This window comes from Grus americana, chromosome 2 (assembly GCF_028858705.1).
Source record: "Grus americana isolate bGruAme1 chromosome 2, bGruAme1.mat, whole genome shotgun sequence".
Lineage (NCBI taxonomy): Eukaryota > Metazoa > Chordata > Aves > Gruiformes > Gruidae > Grus > Grus americana.
In genome coordinates, this window is record NC_072853.1 from 51,452,964 (window position 1) to 51,475,328 (window position 22,365).

Below are 22,365 nucleotides of genomic sequence, written 5' to 3' on the forward strand. Positions count from 1 at the left end.
AAATCAATTGAGTATTTCCACAGTTTTGGTCACCTGAATATTTGACAATCTACTTCAAAGGCAGGGGGCTTTAGGCTTAGAAAGGATTCAGTTCTTGCTACCTGAAAAGATGATTTTCAAACCCCACCACCTCCAGGCTGATGGGTGTTTCTGTCCCACGTGGCAGGCAGCCACACAGGAGAACCTGTTTCTGCAGAGCATCTCCGGAGAGAGGGCTCTGCCACTACGTGCCAATCCCCAGCTCCCTCAGAGGCCTCAACCCTGGCACGCTTTCAGTGCATCCCATTTGCTCCAAAACTAGCTCTACAGCTAAGAAACCTCTGCATGGTCATAGATTTGCCTGTTGCAGAGGTGCCATAAAAGAAAAAGCAACACAGACTTTAGTGTGAACAGCTTTCTTACAGTTTTACCACCCTGCAAAGCTATAAAGGACCTGCAAAGCTGCAAAAAATTGATAAGGGATTAATGACCAAAACCAATAGGTCTGGCATCCTCTTCTATTAATCCAGCTAGCACCTTATTCCAAACACACTAAGGACACTCTGCTGCACCTTGAGCAAGGCAGCAGTGGAAGGTGGGAGCAACATTGCATTAGGTGGGAAGGAGGGTTTGTTTGCATCACTGCCTACTCCCACCTAGGACCAGCTGTAGAAAATGTTTTAATTTTGCAAAAGAGGGTTGGCATCAGGGAATTGAAATTAAAAAAAACCAAACAAGTAACTATCAAAGTCCTGTTTCTGAATCACAGTGGAAGAAGCAGCCATGTCAAGTCTATTCAGTCCAGCCCTGTATTCAGAAGAATAAAGCAAACTGGGTCCCCTGCCCTCCACCATGGGTCACGATCAGGCACAAAGTAAAGATTTGAATGTCAAAGAAAACAGTTTTGCTGGTTTAGTCCTGCAATTCATAACTGTAGCAGGTGCAACTGCTGTTCCTAACATAACTTGTCTTCATTTAATCAGAACACAAAAAAGCCTATGGAGGAGACTTTCTGGCTCTGAAGATTACAAGAAAAATTACTCTGAGGTTTGTATATAACCAAATTCTAATAAGCAGAGAAAATGGACTCCTGCTTATTCAGGCAAATCAGCTTCTTAAAGCTACAGAAATATTTGCATACAGCAAGCAGGATTTAGCAGCCTGTAAAAAGCACAAAAACCCGCAAACACCTGGTTAAAAGAACCAAACAAGAAAATGGATGGTTTTAAGAACATACTGCATTTATTTGGCCCCAGAATTCCTAGCATTGTAACAAACTCCCAGAGTTTCACTCCTTAAAGTGCTTCAAACTCCATTTATATTATTATTATTATTACTTTTAACATTAATGTACATTTCTGTATAAACATCAATCCAAAGAGATTTATATTTTATAAAATTCTTTATATTAGTGGATCAAATTTGCTCTCAAGATGACCAGCATTAAGGCAAATTTCCAAAATTAAGACACTGGAGTTACTCAAGTCTATGCTGTTGCAGGTGAGAGCAGAATTTGGCCCAGTACGGTATATACAATTATATTTTCTGCATATATTTCAAAAGGCACGACGGATTACCTTGGAAATCAATAACATTTAAAAGAGAGTTTTATCAAAGCAAAGACTCTTAATTTGCTTTGGTGCAGTCCACATCCAGAGGATGTGTTTCCTCACCAACTCTTCTGAATAACCAGCCTGATGACACCATCACACCGTGATCAGCAAAGGGGGAACCCACGTTGCATGAACTCACACAGTATTTCAGCAGACCCAGCCTGGTGCATGTACTACTGTAACAGCCAAGTTATTTCACCGGGCACCCATGCAAACTCACTACACCATGAACCTCTGAAATACTCCTGGTGGAGACATGTTTGTTATTGATATTAATATTCCGAAGACAGCCAAAAAATGGGTCTTTAACTGGAAGCCACAGTGTGTCCAAATTTGCTACAAAAACAAGGTAGAAAGATCAAGTTAATAAAATGAGAATGATTTTAAAGAACATTAATTACTGCAAGGCTTTCAAAAGAGCAGGAATGATATAGGACTACATGCATGATCGGGACCTTTTTTTTGGAAAGGAAAAAAAGCCAGTAGATACACAAAAAAAATAAGAAGCAATAATACTACCTGGAATTTTGCCGAAGTAGAGTGGCTGATGAACAAGTCTTGGAGGAGAAGGTAGGAGTCCAGTGGTATAGTTACTCTGCGTGCCCACCTCTAGCTGCACTGTGTTCTTCTTCTGAAAGACTGCAAAGAAGCAGGTGAATGAGTACTCTTTTTCAAGCCTATTAAAGAATCAACTAGATATGTCACTATTTTTAAATAGCATCTGTCTTGAAATTGAACTCATAGGAAAAACAGATTTTATTTTAATTCAAAGTCAGATTGACACATCTAGGCACTCTGGGGCTAAACGCAGCCCGAAAAACCTGTCGTATGCAAAGCTTTGAATTAACACAGGGCACATACGTTGCTCTAAAGAGTATTCTCAGATTAAACATTAGTGAAATGATTAACAAAAATCTAGAGCTGCAATGCTGTGTGCCCACTGTCCTCTCAACATTTCAGAAGAACTGGTATGATACAATGTACCTGCAATAGTATGCCACCGTCCATTAGACAGAGGTTGCTTAGGTGTGACTGATGTTTGGAATTCTCCAGCACCACTATTTCCAGCAGCAATGATCTGTAAAAAAGTTATCTTTTAAGTTTCCGTGGCAAAGAGCAACAGAAAAATACAGTACTTTAAAGTAATTTACTGAACTTGTGATGGCTGGGTTTCACCTAGTTTTAAGAGTCAGTCATTCCATACATATTTCAGAAATTATCCTCTCCAAGAGGAAAGTAAATTTCTCTGATAGAATCCCAGGAGAGGATATTTGACAAATTTTACAAGCATAAATACATACCTTTGTGTCTCCCCCTCAATCTTACAAAATTATTTTAATTCTTTTGACATAATGTCTCTGAGACAAGGCCTTTCCCTTTCCCTTCCCCCTCTCCCTCCCTTTTCCCTTTCCCTTTCCCTAAGCAGTCATCTGCACGCTTGGCATCGCCTGAGAGAATCTCTGCACTATATTTCTCTGGCCTTGCACACAATTTTGGACTATTTGTAATTCATTCATGAAGCTTGCTGCCTGACTATTTACAAGGACATTTTGAACAAGCAGCTGCTTGTGCTTTTTCACATCTTGCTTCTCATTACTTATGAGTGCATTGTTCTTTTTCAACATCTTCCTTTCAAACTCTCTTTTAGTATGATGGTTATGACAAACTTGGTAATCATCAGGTAACTGATATGCTGAGTCCACTTCCTATCAGGCTGATTGATGGTGTCCCACTGATCTTTTATTCCTTCCTATTGCATCCTGTCTACATTGAATCAGGCTTTCTGCTGAAAAAAATCAATCTTGCCCTTAAGGAGTCACCAGCTGTTGATGCCCCTGCTTCCATGTGCTAGTTGTGTCTTGAACCTGATCACTGATCTGGGGGAAACTAGCTGACTAGCTGCCATCCAGAGGGACCTTGACAGGCTGGAGAGGTGGGCCTGTGCGAACTGCATGAAGTTCAACAAGGCCAAGGGCAAGGTCCTGCACGTGGGTCGGTGCAATCCCAAGCGCGACTATAGGCTGGGCAAGGAATGGATTGAAAGCAGCCCTGAGGAGAAGGACTTGGGGGTATTGATTGACGAGAAGCTCAACATGAGCCGGCAGTGTGCGCTTGCAGCCCAGAAAGCCAACCATGTCCTGGGCTGCATCAAAAGAAGTGTGACCAGCAGGTCGAGGGAGGTGATCCTGCCCCTCTACTCCGCTCTTGTGAGACCCCACCTGGAGTACTGCATCCAGCTCTGGGGGCCCCAGTACAGGAGAGACATGGAGCTGTTGGAGCGAGTCCAGAGGAGGGCCACCAAGATGACCGGAGGGCTGGAGCACCTCTCCTGTGAGGACAGGCTGAGAGAGTTGGGATTGTTCAGCCTGGAGAAGAGAAGGCTCCGGGGAGATCTAATTGTGGCTTACCAGTACCTGAAGGGGCCTACAGGAAAGCTGGTGAGGGACTGTTTATGAGGGAGTGTAGTGACAGGACAAGGGGTAATGGGTTTAAGCTGAAGGAGGGTCGATTCAGACTAGATGTTACAAAGAAATTCTTCTCTGTGAGGGTGGTGAGGTACTGGAACAGGTTGCCCAGAGAGGTTGTGGATGCCCCCTCCCTGGAAGTGTTTAAGACCAGGTTGGATGGGGCTTTGGGCAACGTGGCCTAGTGGAGGGTGTCCCTGCCTGTAGCAGGGGGGTTGGAACTAGCTGATCTTTGAGGTCCCTTCCAACCCAAACCGTTCTATGATTCTGTGAAAAAGATAAATAATAAAACCAAGTTCCCTAATCTGGGAAGAGAAAAGCAAAGCTGAGCTTTCTGAAGTTAGGTAGTCTCATGCTGGTTTAAACCGTGCCATGAGACAGCAGGTCCTGTGGAGCACTGACATTTTTCTATTTGATGTCTCTCCAGCAGCAACCACAATAGTTTTGTAGTCCAAGACTCACATTCTGAAGCTGTTACATTATGAAAAAGCAACAGTGATAATAATCATCACCATGACCCAGAAGTTGCTAACACAACGCACAACTGCTCAAGTTCTGTAACGGACGTGGTTATGGAGCTGCATCAGTACAGCCATGCGATGACTGATGTAGGAGTAGGAATAAGCCAGGGGGTCCTGTAGCCTCTGGCCAAAACCGCAGGTGGTTTTGCAAAGGCTCAGAAGTCTGAGAAAATTAAGACTGTGCCCCACTGCTGAGCACTGTTGAGAAAGCATGAGCAAGCTAGTGTGCACACAATGGAAGCTGCTAATGTAGGCATAGACACAGGTGAAATGCTCAATTTCCCATGCTATGGTTTTAAACAACTCTGAGGAACTTGTTTAACATTATACCTATAGACAAATGTTGTAACACCTAAGTCTAGAGTTCCAGGTCAGAATTTCGCCTGTGGAATGAGGGCAATACAGCTGAAATAGAAACACGGCCTGTACTTACCTTTCCTCCTTCCATGTAAATAGTCAAGTAGTTGTTTTCCTTGCTTCCAGCATGGAGGAGTATACCTGTTGAAGTCCTTGGTCGAACAGTAAATACAATCTTAAAATCCGAGCCCATCAGCAAATTACCTGTGGAGAATTAAACAGTGGGTAGAGGAATGATCATAGGAAGAGATAATTGGAAAACTATGTAAAAAATAAATAAAAACATACACCCTTAAGACATAATTCCATATGCCATAATCTCTACACAGCTTACCAATGGTGATATATCCTCCTTCATTAAAGAAATAAATCCCTGTGTCCATGGGAACATCCAGACATGGAAGTATGCCATTTTTTTGCTGAGGTGCATTCATGACTTTTCCGTTCATCTTAAAATTCCTCAGGCAACCCTTGAAACTGTTCGTTGGTATATTCTGAAAGTATATTTCAAAACATGAATACTGAAGCGTGATGGCAATTTTTTTAGTAAGAATACCCATTAGCTCTTTTGTACTGTTGGATTGTAGAAAGCCAACTGGCACTAAAGGCACCTGAAACCCATCTCTGATGCAGTGAAAAGGTATTCCAACATTTAAAAAAAGAGCTTAAAACATGAAAGTAACAGTTGATTTTGAGTTAACATAACTCTTGCTTGCAGAACAGATACTTCCCAATGATGTGTCACAAAGACAATGCAACAAGAGTTGTGAAATCTCAAGTACAGCCTTCCCTTCCTAAGAGGCTGTTTATTTAAATCTGATTTTATGAAATGCCCTGCATCATTAATTGTCCAATTTTTCAAGTAATAGGAACCACACATATTTCAGATTAAAATCCAGTCCTACATTTGTAATTCCTTAATGACAAGGATCGCTTTGCTTCTCTACAGATTATTGCTTAGTCCACTGAGGTAAATATTTCGTGGGAAGAGGGTATTACTGGAATTACAAATGTGACTTTTGTATTTTCTATTTTTTAAATAATAGAAAGGAAAACAGTACATGGATGTCATCAGTGTCTTGGCAACACACATTGAAAATATGGGTCCAGCTGAGAGCTGTGTTTACAGGTGAGGAAAAAGATCTGTAATGAACAACTGCAAACACCAGTCACAGATGGTGCTCACTTGGTGCTTGGAAATATCCCCCAAATCTTTTCAACGTGGAAATCCTGCATATTAACACTTTCATGTGTAATTAGTGCAGCATAGGGAGTGTGTGGGGGTGGACGCATCAAATATTTACCTGTCCTTTCAGTGATGGCAGCCCTCCCACATAGATTGGTGGCTTAATGCTGATGGCAGAATTTGTTGCTAATCTTCCGTGCTGGGCCCTTAGACCATCAACAACAAGGTGGACATTCTTCCCATCTGTGCTGAAGACAACCTTTGCAGGGTGCAAACATAACAAAATGAAAAAACCCAAGGCCAATGAAAGCCACTGGAGATTTTTTTTCTTTAACTTAAACATTGTACTGTTGAAGTATTTAAAGTGAAAATAACATGCTGTGACCACCAGTCTCCGTAAGCTCTCTCATAACAGAGACCTGTCAACCACATGAACTTTCAGGCATAAGAATTAACTTCAGATGACCAAAATCGATTTTCTAATTACTTAAAAGTTCAATAGGCTGTGCCTGCTGAATGCTAGTTGTGGTTTCACCACGGTTCCTGTGCCATACTACTTACAGTGTGCCATTGCCCATCATTGTATTTAATACTGGTTTTGATTTTGATTCGTTTTCCTCCAGAGCCAAGTGAAAAGACAAAACGTCCTTTTGAAATGTGGAGAGCCATATAAGAGTCCTCAGACTTTTCCTCCATGAAAACTATTAACCCTCTTGATGATCGAGTCCGTACATCTACAGAAAAATGTAACCTGTAGTGGAAAGCAAGCATATGCAAATATAGATCTGTTTTGGTAGCTCCTGTATTCTTTCTGTTCTCCAGAAAAATGCCAGTGAAACTGCATTTGTGAAATGCAGAATAGCTTTTAGGTGGGATCACAGTGCTCTGCATTGCCTGCATTTCTGAATGTGAATGAAAGTTGACATATTCAGGCTTAGGACTTGGCATCAATATGCACTGTAATTGTCTACCACATCCAAGTCAATCTACTCAGTTTGGGTAAATGTTAGCAAAGAAAAAAATGCCTGAACCTTTAGAACCACTCTTCTGTTACGCCCCAAGACATAAGCAAGAAGAAAATACGAGCTCTTAGCACCCAAAGATTCAAGCAGCTTTGACAATTTGAGTATTAGGAGGAGAACAGAGAACATTTGTATTACCTGTCTGTAGATGATGGTGGAGAAAACATGTAGGACATGAAACTCTTGGGTGTGTTTCCAAGGAGATACGCTTCACTGCTGACATTTAACCAAGTTGGTGAAGTGTGGTTTTGCTGGTTTTGCACATTAGAGGCTTTCAAATAATCAAGGTATTTTTCATTCTGTAGATGTAAGACAGAACTGAAACATTTACTATGCATGAACATGAAAAAAAAACATTTTCAATCTACACATTTAAGAGTTCCCACCTGAGGCAGTCAACAGCCTTCTCTAAATGAAACAGAAGCTGTTGTCATTCTGGACAGGTATGGGTTTAGCATGGAACTTCAGCACAGAAAAGAATATGCTTCAGATGGGAGATGGAAGGAAAACAGTAACATCTGAATCTTGGTTCTACAAACCATGGCTGTGCAGACAAAGCCTTGGCATCAATATGGAGCGAAGATGACAGTAAAAATAAGCATACCTTGAGCATCTTAAACCTGAGAGGATTTTTAAATTCTTTCAGCAGCAGTGGTTGAAGGTTCTCGTATTTGTGGCAAGCTCCGAGGGACACACCAGTCTTTGCAGTATAATTAACAAGATTTTGAACCTCAGGGAGCTGACCTTCCCTAGAGTGATGAAAGCAGTAAGTGCTGTGACACAGCATTCCTTTTCTTTAGTGTAATCAACAATGTATTGTAAAACTGTGTTCTGTACAAGATAGATTTCCCAGGGACCTGATGTTAAAGTACCAGTTTTCATCTTTCAACGAAAAATGTAGGTTCAATGCCGTAAAAAGTATTCATGTTTGTCTGGGTTGCGCGCATTTCTTTTTGGCTATGCGAAAAACTCTGATGTTTTGTTCTCATCTCTTCTAAATGAAGTATTTTTTGCTAAAAGCAAACTATTTTAAAAAAACAAATACTGTCATTGAAAAAAAGGGGACAAATGACAGTAGACTTGATTGAGTAAGATTTCTGGATCAGATTACAAACCTCTGCTGGTTAATTATGCATAACCAATGGCAGATCAAGAAAAAATTACAACATCAGGATCTGCTAACTCAATGATTCACTCTCTCCTTAAATAAGATGTTCTAATGAGATTTGTCAAGGGGCAAAGCCCATCACAACTTAATATGTAGCTTTAACATTATAGCCAAATTATCAGAAAGACTGTCAAAACCAATTTCTTGTGTGTATAAATAATAATATTAAGTAACACTATAATTTCATAACTTGTACACAGCATCTCTAATTAGAAATTATAAAACACTTTACAATTAGAAAAAGCAACGAAGCTCCTTGCCTGTGGTTTTCTATGAGAAGAGCGGTAGAGTTGGGAGCAGAACCTGAACTTCTTCAGCTCCAGTCTATTTCTCCATTCGCTTGATCAGACTAGGTACAATATTAATTCTCCATCTATTTTTGTATTAAAAGCAATTTTCCAAATTTGGCTTCTGATGGGGAGGTTAATATACAAGTTACCCCATTGTCTTTCAGTATTTTAAATGAAGACATAATTTGAGCAACCTGATCTAGTGAAAGATGTCCCTGCCCATGATTCTATAATAATTAAATCAGAATACCGTATTTTTTGTAAACTACACACATAGGATCATAGAATGGTTTCAACTGGAAGGGCCCTTAAAGATCATCTCGTTTCAACCCCCCTGCCATGGGCAGGGACACCCTCCACTAGACCAGGTCACTCAAAGCCCCATCCAATTTGGTCCTGAACACTTCCCTTGACTCTTTGAGTGTGACCATCCAGCCAATTCCTTATTCACCAAGTGGTCCATCCACCGAATGTATAATCGTTCAATAAAACTTAGCTACAACAAAGCCCACTGGGACATCACTTGTGACTCTAACAGTGCTTTTCTTTAAAGAACATATTTATGCCTAATTTTTCTCCTAAACTTTGCTTGTAAGATGTCTCAAATAACCAGAAAAACACATGTGAAAAAAAGGGACAACAAATCAGGCACTTGATTTTTATACGTATATACCCTCATTTGTTTGTGTAACTGTTTTGGTTCTGCCAGCAATGTTTGCTCATTTCATTACCTGGCTCCCTCCATAGCTATAATAATACAATCTAGCAGATCTTTCTGGATGCCTTGTTGGGATACATCCAATTTACTATTCTGAGTTCATTCTTTGATTAAAAGACTACTGAACAGGTGTGATTCAGACTAAAATTCCATTACATCTGAGCAGCAGATTTACTTACAACTTGATGTCATGTATAATCTACCTGAATAAAAGAATATTTTGGGCCAGCAAAGTTATGCACTCATGAAGGCTTCACGCGTGTAGAGGAAGAGGAATTTAGGAAAAAGTGATTTTAATATGATTAAAGAAGGAAAACAGGCCAAAATGCATTAAACTAAAATTTTTCTAGGCCAAATACCTTTTTATAAAGATGTTTGAGATGCAACCTTCAAAATCTTCTCCACCAAATTTTATAGGATTGATTAATGCCTGTGCTCTTTGAGAGTTAACTACTGCTGACGCCACATTATCATCAACCAGCAGATATACTCTGAAACAAAGAGAATAAAAATAAACATGAAATCTAGAGAAATAGTTATGAACCTAAATGAAATATACATATATATATATATATATAAAAAGAACCATTTGACAGATGTGTTTTCTTGTTACACTGTAATTATGCTAGAGCTTCTTAACTTACTTCTGGGATTTTTTCAGTATGTGCTCATTGACTGCTATGAAACTGCTCTGTTTTTCGGTAGCAGATATTGAGCAAGAGTTGAAGCTAGTACTTCAGTCCTACAGTGAAATCCTGCTCCAACTGCAATTCATGGAAAAACTCTCATTGACAACTATGGGACAGGACTTCATCCTTTGTGTCAAAATGGTGCACTTGACATGTTAGCAACAGCTAGTACAGGTAATATTAAGTTATAATTACCCGAAGTTACAGGCAATCATTCAAAACTTTCCACTTTAACTAACACTTATGTCATTTTATGTGTTCCACAGAAATCAATATGATTTAGGAGCTCTTCAGTAAATTGTCTCTTCTGATACCTACATAACAGAGTATTATTGAAAAAACCAGACACAATATCAGCTTCTTCCCTGGGCCTTTAACCACCTGTGTTACAGTGACCTATGTAAAGGCTATGGAAAAGGGAAGAGCTCCAAAGCTCCAGCTTGACAAGCTGTCAAAACTCACACAATCTATAAAAGGTATGCATAGTGATGTACAGCTGAAACATCACAGGTACCGACATGCACATTCATAGACCAAAAATCTCTTTTTGATGCATTATTTCAGTATCCTTTGCCAGCAGAGGCTATTTTTAGCTGTGTATCCAAAGAACAAGTCACACAAAATTTTAGTCTTCTTTCTCCAACCACAACACAAAAGAATCAGGTAAAGAACTGGACTCACTTGTTTTGTATTTTTATTACTGTCACATAATGCATTGACCCATCTTCATATTTATTTTTCACTTCAATTTTTGTCTCTCCCATCTTTGCAGTTAAAATGCCAGGTCTCAGAAAGATGGTAAGAATATTAGGCTATAAAAGAATCCCACAAAACAATCAGGTAAATGCAAGTGCCTTTAGTTCTCCTTGATATTGCCATTAATACAGTTCTCAGTGGTCTCTTGTAGGAAAGAAATTTTCTTACACTAAAACTGCATTTCACAGTCATCTTGTACCAGATAATACACCCAGTTCTGCACAATTAGCATAGTTCCTGTTTTAAAATACCTCTATACTCTATGAATACCAAACAGTTATTTAAAATACTTGTTTAAATTATTTTTACAAAAAGCAGAGGATTCAGTTCTCCACTTCTCAAATGCCTGGTGTGCTCTCACTTCTTAACTCCTCCAGCCAGTAACAATGGGGTTCTGCTTGAACCTCCTTGCTTTCTGAGGGAACGTAGCCAAAATGTTCCTTTTTCCCCTGCATATTTGATCATGGTAACATTTCTGCGCGGGGGGAATGCCAGTTTTTCTTGAGAAAATTTCCAGCCAACTATATTAGGCAACAGTTATCTTACTGGGATGGTGGTGTTGCGGTGCATGAACTACCTTGCAGAAGGCTCAAGTTCAAAGCTCAGTTACTGGTTGAACTACTTGCTGGTTGAGTGAAGAAATTGCCAGGATGAGTTTCTCTGGCCTATGACATGCAAGATGCCATGCTCAAAAGATGATTATAATTGTCTTTTCTTGCCTGAAAATACAGGAATCTACTCAAGACTTATGACACAAGCTTATGCCAAACTGGCACAGTCACAAACAGACATGACTGATCGAGAAATAAAACCAATCACATACGCTAAGTTGAACATGTTTCATACCGATAGATCATAATTTAAGAGTGTTCCAGTCAATGCCATGGTCTGAAAGCCAAAGCCAACTTGGAAATCGTTAGGAAATGGGAAACCCGCCGCACTCAGGCTCAGTGTTCCCTTCTTGGAGAAAGCTGCAGATCTGACAAGCTGAAAGAGAGATAATAATGGTTTCAGTGATCTTCCTTTTAATCAGAAGAAATGGCAACATGGGACAACTGCCCTACTCAACGTAATTGCAACCGACTCCAGTCAAAACCAAGAACAAGGCAAACTGCAAGTACAATTATTTCAGCACGAACTGACTGAATTGGTTCCACCAGCATTAACTATGATCTGAGAGACTCTAAAGGGAGATGAGGCTTGCTGAGTATAATGAGCTGTTAGTCTCTAGCTACTCTTTGCATTGATATGATGGCTTTGAAAGTTTTCACATTTGGGGACACAAAAGTGAGCAGCTGGAGGAATGGTTCATAAGTACAGAGCTGTGCAGATGAGCTGCATAACTGAAACTGTGTGAGTCATAGGACAGAATATACCTGGGACTTTTTGAACACAATATGTTTAAATACATGAGAGGTTATACAGATACAGAGAGAGAATGAAGATGAGACCCTCTGCTCTGTGAAAAGCTTAGATGCCACAAAAGGAAAGCAAATGAGCACAAACTTTCAGTGCAATGCCATAGTAAAAACGGCAAATCAGAAAATCATACAATGGTTTGGGTTGGAAGGGACCTCAAAGATCAGCTCGTTCCAACCCCCCCTGCCATGGGCAGGGACACCCTCCACTAGACCACGTTGCCCAAAGCCCCATCCAATCTGGCCTTGAACACTTCCAGGGAGGGGGAATCCACAACTTCTCTGGGCAACCTCTTCCAGTGCCTCACCACCCTCATAGGGAAGAATATCTTCTTGACATCTAATCTAAATCTACCCTCCTTCAGCTTAAGGCCATTACCCCTTGTCCTATCACTCCATGCCCTTGTAAACAGTCCCTCTCCAGCTTTCTTGTAGGCTCCCTTCAGGTACTGGAAGGCTGCTATAACGTCTCCCTGGAGCCTTCTCTGTTCCAGGCTGAACAGCCCCTAATCTCAGCCTGTCCCCATAGGAGAGGTGCTCCAGCCCTCTGATCATCTTCATGGCCTCCTCTGGACTCACTCCAACAGCTCCATGTCCTTCTTATGCTGGGGACCCCAGAGCTGAACACAGTACTCCAGGTGGGGTCTCACAAGAGTGGAGTAGAGGGGCAGAATCACCTCCCTCAACCTGCTGGTCTCACTTCTTTTGATGCAGCCCAGGACACGGTTGGCTTTCTGGGATGCAAGTGCACGTTGCTGGCTCCTGTTGAGCTTCTCATCAAACAACACCCCCAAGTCCTTCTCCTCAGGCCTGCTCTCAATCCATTCTCCACCCAGCCTGTAGCCGTGCTTGGAATTACCCTGACCCATGTGTAGGACCTTGCACTTGGCCTTGTTGAACTTCATGCAGTTTGCATGGGTCCACCTCTCCAGCCTGTCAAGGTCCTTCTGAATGGCATCCCTTCCCTCCAGTGTGTTGACCGCACCACAGAGCTTGGTGTCATCATCAAACTTGCTGAGGGTGCACTCAATCCCACTGTCCATGTCGCCAACAGAGATTGTTTAACAGTGCCGGTCCCAATACCAACTCGCAAGGAACGCCACTCATGGGATCATGCACCATGTCAGCAGAAGTAAGTAGAAGCTGAAAGGTAGTTTTCATCTCTCCATGCAGCATTGGTTAAGCCAACACTGAAACATCACATTGCCCCATTTTAAAAAGAACATGGCAAAACTCAAGGGTGCATAGAAAATAATCATAAAATAATCAGATGAGTGGAGCAAGAGCCTTACACTGAGAGACTTTGGTGGAAGTAGAGTGTGCTTAGCTCTTTCAAGAAAAAATGTTGAGAGGTCATTTAATTAGGGAGCATAAGCACCTAGGCAAGAGGAAAGATCCTGAGTAGAACTAAGTAACTAAGTATTCTGGCCTAATCAATCACAGCAACTGGAAGCCAACAAGTTTACATGGTAAATACGAATTCCTAATTGTACACAGTATTAATTAAAAGGGTGGACTATGTGCTGGAGCAATTTATCACAGTAGGACTGGAGTCTCCTTTCTTCCATATCTTCATACCAAGCCCAGGTTCTTTTATTACCATCACATGTTAACCAAATATAATTTTGGACATAAGTAAAACATAATGGTCCAGCATTTATACACAAACCAGACTCTGTGAACTCTAGCAGAAATTTGTAAGGAACTTTGTTAGTTACCTTCCAGTCATTTGAACATTTCTTGCTGACACCAACAGTCTTGTCAAAAATAACAGATGCAGTGTTGGGGTTTTTCACATTCTTCATACAGCCCCGGAATGGAGGTGTGGATATATTAAAGCTGGTTTCAGGGAATGGAAGGAAAAACAGTTCAGCAGCCTGGTATTTCAAAGGACACACCAGTATAGTAGCCTGCAAATGCTGACAATATAAGAAATACAAAAACAGAACAAGAGCAATCTTTCTTGCACACACATACTTCATGCTGATCAAACCCAATCTTCAGGATACAGTCCAACAAAGATCCCACCATTAGCTAAAAATCACAGATTATGATCATGTATTATACACTGGTTATTTTCATATCACATAAGATACCCACTACAGAGTGTGAAAGAAATTGTCTAAGGAGTTTAGATGGAGTGTACATACAAAGCCTGTGTATTACAGTCTTCCTATAGTTACTCACCGTTCCCGTAGAGAAAGTGGAATTCCACCTAGGTAATATGTAGTGAAAGGGAAGACAGTTATGTTGGCTATAATATTATGACTGACATGAACAGTGTTCTTTTTTCGGGCAAGCACCAAATGAATCTGAAATAGGTGAATAATGAGAATTACTTCACACAGCAGAAAAAAAAAATCATTTAGCAGATTATAAGTGCTCCCACAGAGCAGGACAATGTTTTGGTTTTTTTTTACTGTCCTCTTTTTTTACTAGTTTATTAGTGCCTTAAATCCAGAATAATCACAGTAGTTCAAAGGTACTTTGCAAAATTTGGGCATGTAGCCAAAGCAAATGTCTAAGGAAAATGCTCTACTATTCAAATACAAGGTGAGGATTTATTTTCCTCGGGAAGATTGCCCTAAAAATACACCTCACCTAACACTCAGATATTGCCTTCTATTTGCTGTTAAAGATTCAGGAGCTGCTGTCTGATACAAAGACCAGGTCAGTCAGCTGGCTGGAGTACCCAGTACGATGTAAAGACTCTTTCCAGCAGACCCTGAGACCTACACTACTTACCTGGAGAGGTAGTAAAGGGGAAAAGGAGGATGAATCAACATGGCAATCAAAGGTTTTAACAATGTCTTTACGATTTCACTCTATTAGTGCTGCAAAACAGATGGACTGAAGCTAAGTAGACAAGCAACAACAAAAAGACTACAAAAAAGCAAGCTCTCTGAAGATCAGCCTGGCCTGAAGAAATAAACCCTTAAGTGGTAAAAACACTAATCTAAGTATTAAAATAATGTTAATAATTGCACTGTACACAGCTCGTTCTAAATAAAGCAATGCTTTGTCAAAGAGTTTTATTCTCTGGTGGTTTTTCTGTTAAAACTGAACATATTCACAGGAAAGGATGACAGTAGAAAGATTAATTTTCACATGTCCAAACTAATCCCCAACAGCTTGATCTCCTCAACACAAAAGGAAAACTCCACAACTAAACTTTACAACAAGATGTTTAGTTTCAGTTAATATATATTTTTACAAATGATGATCACTTGATTGTTTAAAATGACATACTTGTTCATATGTTCCACTATTTATAGTTTTGTTGTTTTCAATTTCTTTTGGAGGCTCAGAGTCAACTTTGTATCTAAAAACCGTATGACCATCTTTAATGAGCACACTGATGAACTGATCCTGCAGTAAAAAAAACAAACACCAACACAATTAAACTGCCAACATTTCATATATATTTCATTGTCATGTGAATAATTTTAATTAAACTATCTAGTTGCTTCAGTAAAGCTTTTGGGGGAAAAGATAACACAAAGCAGACTAAAACTTATAATAATCAACCATAATTACTTTGAACTGTTATAAACAGATCTGGTATCAGGTCCAGATGTATTCTTCAAATCTCTAGAGGACTTCTTGTCATTTCAAAATGTCTGCTGACTCTTCATAGCACTGAGAAATTATCCAGAACATGCCACAGTGATTGCAAACATGCCTATAATATTATTATTAGAGAAGTAGCATCACTACTGTTTTGAGCACCTTTACAGGTATAAGTCCCCATGTCACTTTCTAAATTCTTCCTTACTCTGCTGTCACTCATATCTAGATTTGGGAAGAGTGCACTTCCACTTCTGGAGGATTTCAGTATTTCAAAATTGGTTTAATTCAAATTACATCCTCCTTGCCCGCCCCAGTTCTGAATTCCCTGCATGGTCTAATGGGTGAGCTACTTGAAATAGTTTTTTTCTCTGCCTTGACAAAGTGAGTATTCAGCAGCCGTTATAGAATCATAGAATATCTCAAGTTAGAAGGGACCCATAAGGATCATCCAGTCCAACTCCTTCCTCCTTGCAGGACTACCTAAAACTAAACCATATGACATTAAACATACAGCAGAATCTACTAACTTGCCACATGGACAAAAATGACGCTTTTAAGACATTTTCTTACAGTTATTACTAAATCTAACATGTTCTCACGTAAGCAAAGCTTTTAAAAATGTTCTTGGACCACAAAACAGACAGAAGAATTCCACAAATTACCCCATTTGCTGCAAAAAACACAATGCCTTCATCTGCAGTAGTCTCAATTGTCTGCTCGTAGCGTACTTGGCCGTGGGCATTTGGTTCTTTCAATGTGACACTGGCATAACCAGTGCCTTCAAAATAGCTTTGGTCAGTCTCTTCTTTATACCTGTAATAATTCAATGTCAGAGATGTCAAAATATTAGAGCAAAAACTACTACCACACAGACTTACTGTCATTATAATTTTAAAAAAGCTTAAGTTAAAGCATTTGTTACAGGGCCACTAATAGGGCCAAATTCTGATCTAACCCAAGCAAAGAGAAAACCTTCCACTTGATTCTACTTGATTTGCATATGGTCTTTAGAGAGGAAATCATTAGTGACTGACTTTTTTACTTTTAATATAACATTTACTTTATAAAGGAGCTGAATATATTAGTCCATGAATTGTGTCTGGGTATTGTAACATTTAAATTGTTGACCAGTGGACTGAGATTGCCATAGATGTGAATCATGTTAACACTGAGGATTTTCTCAAAGAAATGTAGTAATGACCAAGACTTAGAAAAAAATCACCAGTTTAGCTACAGTGGTTATTCTTCTGGATGTGGAAAGACAAGAATTCATAATGATAAAATCACAGAACTGCAAAAGACTTCTGTGTTTATATTATACCTTCTGCAGGGTTGTACTTCAGTGGTATTGAGATTAAATGTCCTCTTGAAGTTGTAAAGGCTGATAACATGCTCGTTTAGGTAGTCTAATTCAATGCAGCCTTCATAATGAGGATAGTCTAGCTTACGTGGAGGCTGCAAAATAGTGTCGTCAAAAACATTCCGTCAACATCAGCTGGCAAAATTTTACATTGATGTGCAACTGCTAAGACTTACTGCAATTATTAATGACACAGATTACGACATTCTAAATATCATAAAATTATTATATCTTTGTATATAATATCCAAACCATCCGATACCACCCCAGGAGTACTGTAGCACAATTTAAAGCGGAGTCATATGGATGGATTTGGAATAGTAGTTAGTAGGGCTGGACAGGTTTCATGCTGTCCTCATCAGATGAAATACCATCATGCTCCCTTCTTTGAGTTTTAGCATACTATAAGCCAGGCAGCTTCCGCAGGAAGTAGCATCCTCTTGCAACCCATCTAGTCCTACTGACATGAATAAACTTTTACACTGCCTTTGAAAGACTGCTAGTTCCAATCTTTACTTGTAACAACACAATGATTAACATGGAAATCTCTTTAAAAGACTAAGCAGCTCTTTGTACCCTAAAATCTGGTGGGTATCCTCCAACATAAAAGACAACAGTGTTGGGATCAAGATTTAGGAGAGTGTAATTGGTTCCACTGCTTGCAGTCAAAGGATTTTCATGCTTTGGAGAATTTGATGTTGCTGCTTCAATGTAATTCAGCTTTACATACTGGTAAATCCTAAAACCAAAACAGACAGGCAAAATATCACATCACACTAATAAAAGATGTTCTTAATAGGTTTTCGAAAAGACTGTTGTGCACTGTGGATCTTATACCTTTCAAATTTAACTTGATCCATAATGGCTTCCTCAGTTTCGCTTTGAGTCACAAATGGCTGCACATCTAATTCTACATCGCCACCTCCCAGGTTGTAGACACAAGTGAGTCGACCACCTGTCACAGCCATACCAATATAGTCCTTGGAAGCCTAAGAATAGCAAAGTAAATAATCATTAATAAATGATTAATGTTAATGAAGGTAAAATACAGCAGCACTTCCTCTGAGACATCATCATACTGTGCATGAGTCATAAGAAATCCACCCACCTAATGATGAGAATTCTTATTAAGTTCATCAGTTCTGGGAAGAAAACATTGTAATCTTATATGTTGCACTGATTCAACGAATAATGCGCTGTATTGATTCAGTGAATATAGTTATAAATTAATCGAAGAGTCTTGTGTGGCTTTTTATTTTTATAACAATAGCAGCTAAAATGATCTTCACATTTGTAACATCTCCCAGCTAAAGCCATGAAAACATGACATCTTTACTAAAAATTAGACTCAACATCTGTTAAATAAAAAAGATGTTTGGAATAACACTTCAGTCAAGGACAATGGTTCCTACTGAGGTGACTGGTAGCAGTAATTTTCCCAAACAATTCACATTTTATTTCTCCAACATACTGTATTTCACAAGTAACAATTGGAATGTTGTCAATAGATATCCTGACCAGATATTCAGGGGGTAAAAAGGTGAAGTCCAACGTAGAATAACTACCTTGAAACAGCTTTCTGTGTATGCACAGGACTCACTACAGATACAGCTGCTGTCAGATAACAAGCCTTAAAAATACATAGGAACCGCATGCAGGAAATTTTTAAAAAGATTGATGGTGCTTGAGCAATCCTGAATGCACAAGCAGGTCTGTACTATTCTGCATATTCAGAAGAGAAAGAAATGAAAGGTTGAGGGGCTGAATTTTAAAAATGAAATGATAGCTGTTTTTTAACCAACAGAGGAACTCGCAGTGACCTATATTGTGATAAGAGTCAAGGCACTGAGGCAGGAGTTGGGCTGAGTTTGCACTGACTGCTGCAGAACCTAACACTTCTGACAAGACTGCATGATGGTGTCCATGACTGAGAAATAACTTCCAAAGGAGCAGAGCATCAAAGGGCAAAGCAGTCAGTCACCCATCAAGTTACTTTGCCAGTGGAGGAATGAACTATTCTTCACAAAACACTTTTGCCACCACATAAAGGCAATTATAAAGAAATGGGTCAACAGTAGCTATAAACTTCAGTCAAAATAAATCATCTCCCATCTGTTTCTCAAAGCGTGTTGTCTGTTCTAAAAATCAGATTAAATCTCAAAATATACCTACATCTTTATTACCCAGGTACAGTACAAAATTATTTGATGCCATGTCTGCTTGTGTCCGAGGTTTTTGGAGAAAGAAAGAAAGTGAAGTATAGCCTTTCAGATCTTCAAGGTTGCTTGGAGGTCGAACCTCTACACCAGAGCTGCCATTAAACCTCATAGGAATAGCAACCTGTTAAGAAAAACAAAATTCAGTACGTTATAATTACTTATTGCTACTACTTATTTCACTGTTGTGTTTAATTGCAAAGTAACCTATTACATATCCCAGTCATGTTACTGCCATCAATTACTACTGATTTGGATTCTGATCCTACCAAACAATATAATTAGGAAACAGACCGGATAATACAGTATTCTGTATTATCAATACTTATCACTTAACACAGCACTTTTTTTATGCCAGACATCAATTACTCAACCCTTACAGTGCCTCTGTCAAGTAATTGTTACCTTCAATACATGGACAGGGAAGGATGTGCCCTGCAGCTCTAAAGAGCAAGCCTATGAATTATTTAGTTGTCTACATACATATCCTGATGCTTCACTTAGCTGGACTTGACTGTCTGTTGGAAATTATAATGCACCTCTGATATTAATGAAGACATGTCCTATTACAGCTATTTACACCATGGTCACAGATTCCTTTTATTCATTGTAACTGTAGGCTATTTGTGATGGCCTCAGGGATGCTTCTCATGGACCTGAGACCAAGTTATCCCTTGAGCAACTACAGCAGTTGCTTAACTGGAGAAAGGGCAGTCTAATAAGAAGATGCTAATAGCTGACTGCATCCAGCTCTGGCATCCCGAGTACAAGACAGACATGGAGCTGTTGGAGTGGGTCCAGACGAGGGCCACGAAGATGACCAGAGGGCTGGAGCACCTCTCCTATGAAGACAGGCTGAGAGAGTTGGGTTGTTCAGCCTGGAGAAGAGAAGGCTCCGAGGAGACCTTATAGCAGCCTTCCAGTACCTAAAAAGGGGCCTACAGGAAAGCTGGAGAGGGACTGTTTACAAGGGCATGGAGTGGTAGGACAAGGGGTAAAGGTCTCAAGTTGAAGGAGGGGCGATTTAGATTAGATATTAGGAAGAAATTCTTCACTTGTGAAGGTGGTGAGGCACAGGAACAGGTTGCCCAGAGAAGCTGTGGATGTGTTCAAGGCCAGGTTGGACAGGGCTTTGGGCAACCTGGTCTAGAGGAGGGTGTCCCTGCCCATGGCGGGGATGTTGGAGCTAAACAGGGCTACACAACTTCTTTGGCAGAGTCAGTGTTCAATTGGCCATGTGTGGGTGGAGAGCCCTGCCTCTAAGCTGCAGAGCTGCCAAAGCCACCAAAATATACCATGGAAGGCAAGAAGTTACTGTTCAAGTAAGTATTGCAGAGATGCCCTGGAAAAAAACCTTATGGGAGGAGGATGAAGCAGGATGCTGCTGCATCCACTCATTTTTATGTACAAATCATTATGCTGCCCATCATCACAGTTACTTTACGTGCTGGGTGGTGCTGTTGAATTAAATTTACATCTAGTCTTTCACACACATTTTAACAAAGTGATTTAGAAAGAGAAAGAACAAAAGTACTGCTGTGTGTCCAAACCACTGAGGTCAAGCATGATTGCAGTGTTCAGGACAGACCTTATTTGCAGCATCTCTTGCCTGCTGAATCAGCTCTCTTATGCGATTTACGTTCTCAGAGATGTTGCTTATTGGCATCAGCTGTTGGTTGATACTCTTGATCTTGCTGAACAGATCTGGGAGTTTGTTTGTCAATTTTTTTACTGCAAGGAAAGAAAAAAAATCATTGATGATAGAAAGGAGGAGGAAAACCAATGCAAAAATATGATACCACTACTCAATTATCAGAAAAGCAGTGAGTAGGGTAATGACAGAACTGTTTTCATTAGTCCTACAATACTAGGAAGCCCTCACTGAAACTAGCAGTTTATACAGAGGTCACTGTACTCCTGGAATTTGTGGCGAAAAGTATTTGTGGAAGCACACAGAAACAGCACTTCCAAGAACATAATAGATAAATTCAGGTCCAGAAAAAAAATATCAAATAGAATAAACAGGGATGCGCTCTCTAACATTATTATCCAGTGATTGTGGATGCTAGGGGAGGATGAGGATAATGGACAGCATACAGGAGTCAGGTTTACATGCATTCCCTGAGTAGCAGGGCCACTGTTGCAGAGTGAATATTGGGGTAGGCAGACTGCTGGCCTCACTGAGTAGGGCATATCTTATATTCTTGTGTCAGGGTTGCTAGTCATTCACAATTCAGTAGTGAGCCTTACAGTATCTGGGCAGGTTTATTTCAGGAGAAAAGGAGATGCTATGAGAATTTCAATTTTCATTAAAACAGGAAACAATTTTAATTTCCCATGATTGCAAAAAAAAAAAAAAAAGTGCCTGAAAGTGTTAGTAGATGGCTACCTATGATGCAGACAGCCAATTAAAAGAAATCCAGATCTATTATTTTTCTAAATATGACTTCTAAGCTGGTCTTGTAACTGCAGGGATGGCTTAGACCGCAATAACATGCAGGGCTAGCTCTTGTATTTATCTTATCTAAAATGTTTTCTCTCACTTGACTTTATCAGACATAGTTGCTGAAAGAATGAAAAAAGATGCTGTTTGGGATTGTGATTGTACCTTATTTTGTATTCAACACAGTCTCTATGTAATCCATTTCACTTAATTTCAGCTAACAGACATCTAGCCTAAGCTAATTGTCTAGGTCCCTTCCCTACTCAATGTAGCAGAATCACAGAATCACAGAGTGGCTGAGGTTGGAAGGGACCTCTGGAGGTGTTCTTGTCCAACACCTCCTGCTCAAGCATGGCCATCTAGTGCCAGTTGCTCAGAATCGTGTCTAGATGGCTTTCGAATATCTCCAAGGGTAGAGACTCCACAACCTCTCTAGGCAACCTGTGCTGGTGCTCAGTCACCCTCACAGTAAAAAAGTGTTTCCTGATGTTCAGAGGCAACCTCCTGTGTTCCAGCCTTTGCCTCAAGGGCACATTGCTGGCTCACATTCAGCTTGATGCCTGCCAGAACCCCCAAGGTCCTTTTCTGCAAAGC

The 22,365-nt window shown here is 40.0% G+C and overlaps 1 protein-coding gene across 2 annotated transcripts in view; it reads right to left on the reverse strand.

Annotated features, from left to right (window-relative positions):
• Positions 1 to 1,166: 1,166 nt before the first annotated feature.
• Positions 1,167 to 22,365, reverse strand: part of LAMA3 (laminin subunit alpha 3) — a 123,669-nt gene continuing 102,470 nt past the window's right edge. For both annotated transcript variants that reach the window (XM_054817302.1, XM_054817301.1), the window contains exons 58-78: positions 20,917 to 21,059; positions 19,285 to 19,452; positions 17,950 to 18,101; positions 17,689 to 17,851; positions 17,074 to 17,207; positions 16,415 to 16,565; positions 15,432 to 15,551; positions 14,370 to 14,494; positions 13,901 to 14,021; positions 11,611 to 11,751; positions 10,690 to 10,820; positions 9,679 to 9,810; positions 7,748 to 7,892; positions 7,282 to 7,442; positions 6,683 to 6,872; positions 6,240 to 6,380; positions 5,270 to 5,429; positions 5,012 to 5,139; positions 2,577 to 2,670; positions 2,112 to 2,231; positions 1,167 to 1,928 (exon numbers count right to left, since the gene is read on the reverse strand). In XM_054817302.1, the coding sequence (XP_054673277.1) occupies positions 1,783 to 1,928; positions 2,112 to 2,231; positions 2,577 to 2,670; positions 5,012 to 5,139; positions 5,270 to 5,429; positions 6,240 to 6,380; positions 6,683 to 6,872; positions 7,282 to 7,442; positions 7,748 to 7,892; positions 9,679 to 9,810; positions 10,690 to 10,820; positions 11,611 to 11,751; positions 13,901 to 14,021; positions 14,370 to 14,494; positions 15,432 to 15,551; positions 16,415 to 16,565; positions 17,074 to 17,207; positions 17,689 to 17,851; positions 17,950 to 18,101; positions 19,285 to 19,452; positions 20,917 to 21,059 (2,966 nt within the window). In that variant the 3' untranslated portion in view covers positions 1,167 to 1,782. The remainder of the gene's footprint in view (positions 1,929 to 2,111; positions 2,232 to 2,576; positions 2,671 to 5,011; positions 5,140 to 5,269; positions 5,430 to 6,239; positions 6,381 to 6,682; positions 6,873 to 7,281; positions 7,443 to 7,747; positions 7,893 to 9,678; positions 9,811 to 10,689; positions 10,821 to 11,610; positions 11,752 to 13,900; positions 14,022 to 14,369; positions 14,495 to 15,431; positions 15,552 to 16,414; positions 16,566 to 17,073; positions 17,208 to 17,688; positions 17,852 to 17,949; positions 18,102 to 19,284; positions 19,453 to 20,916; positions 21,060 to 22,365) is intronic.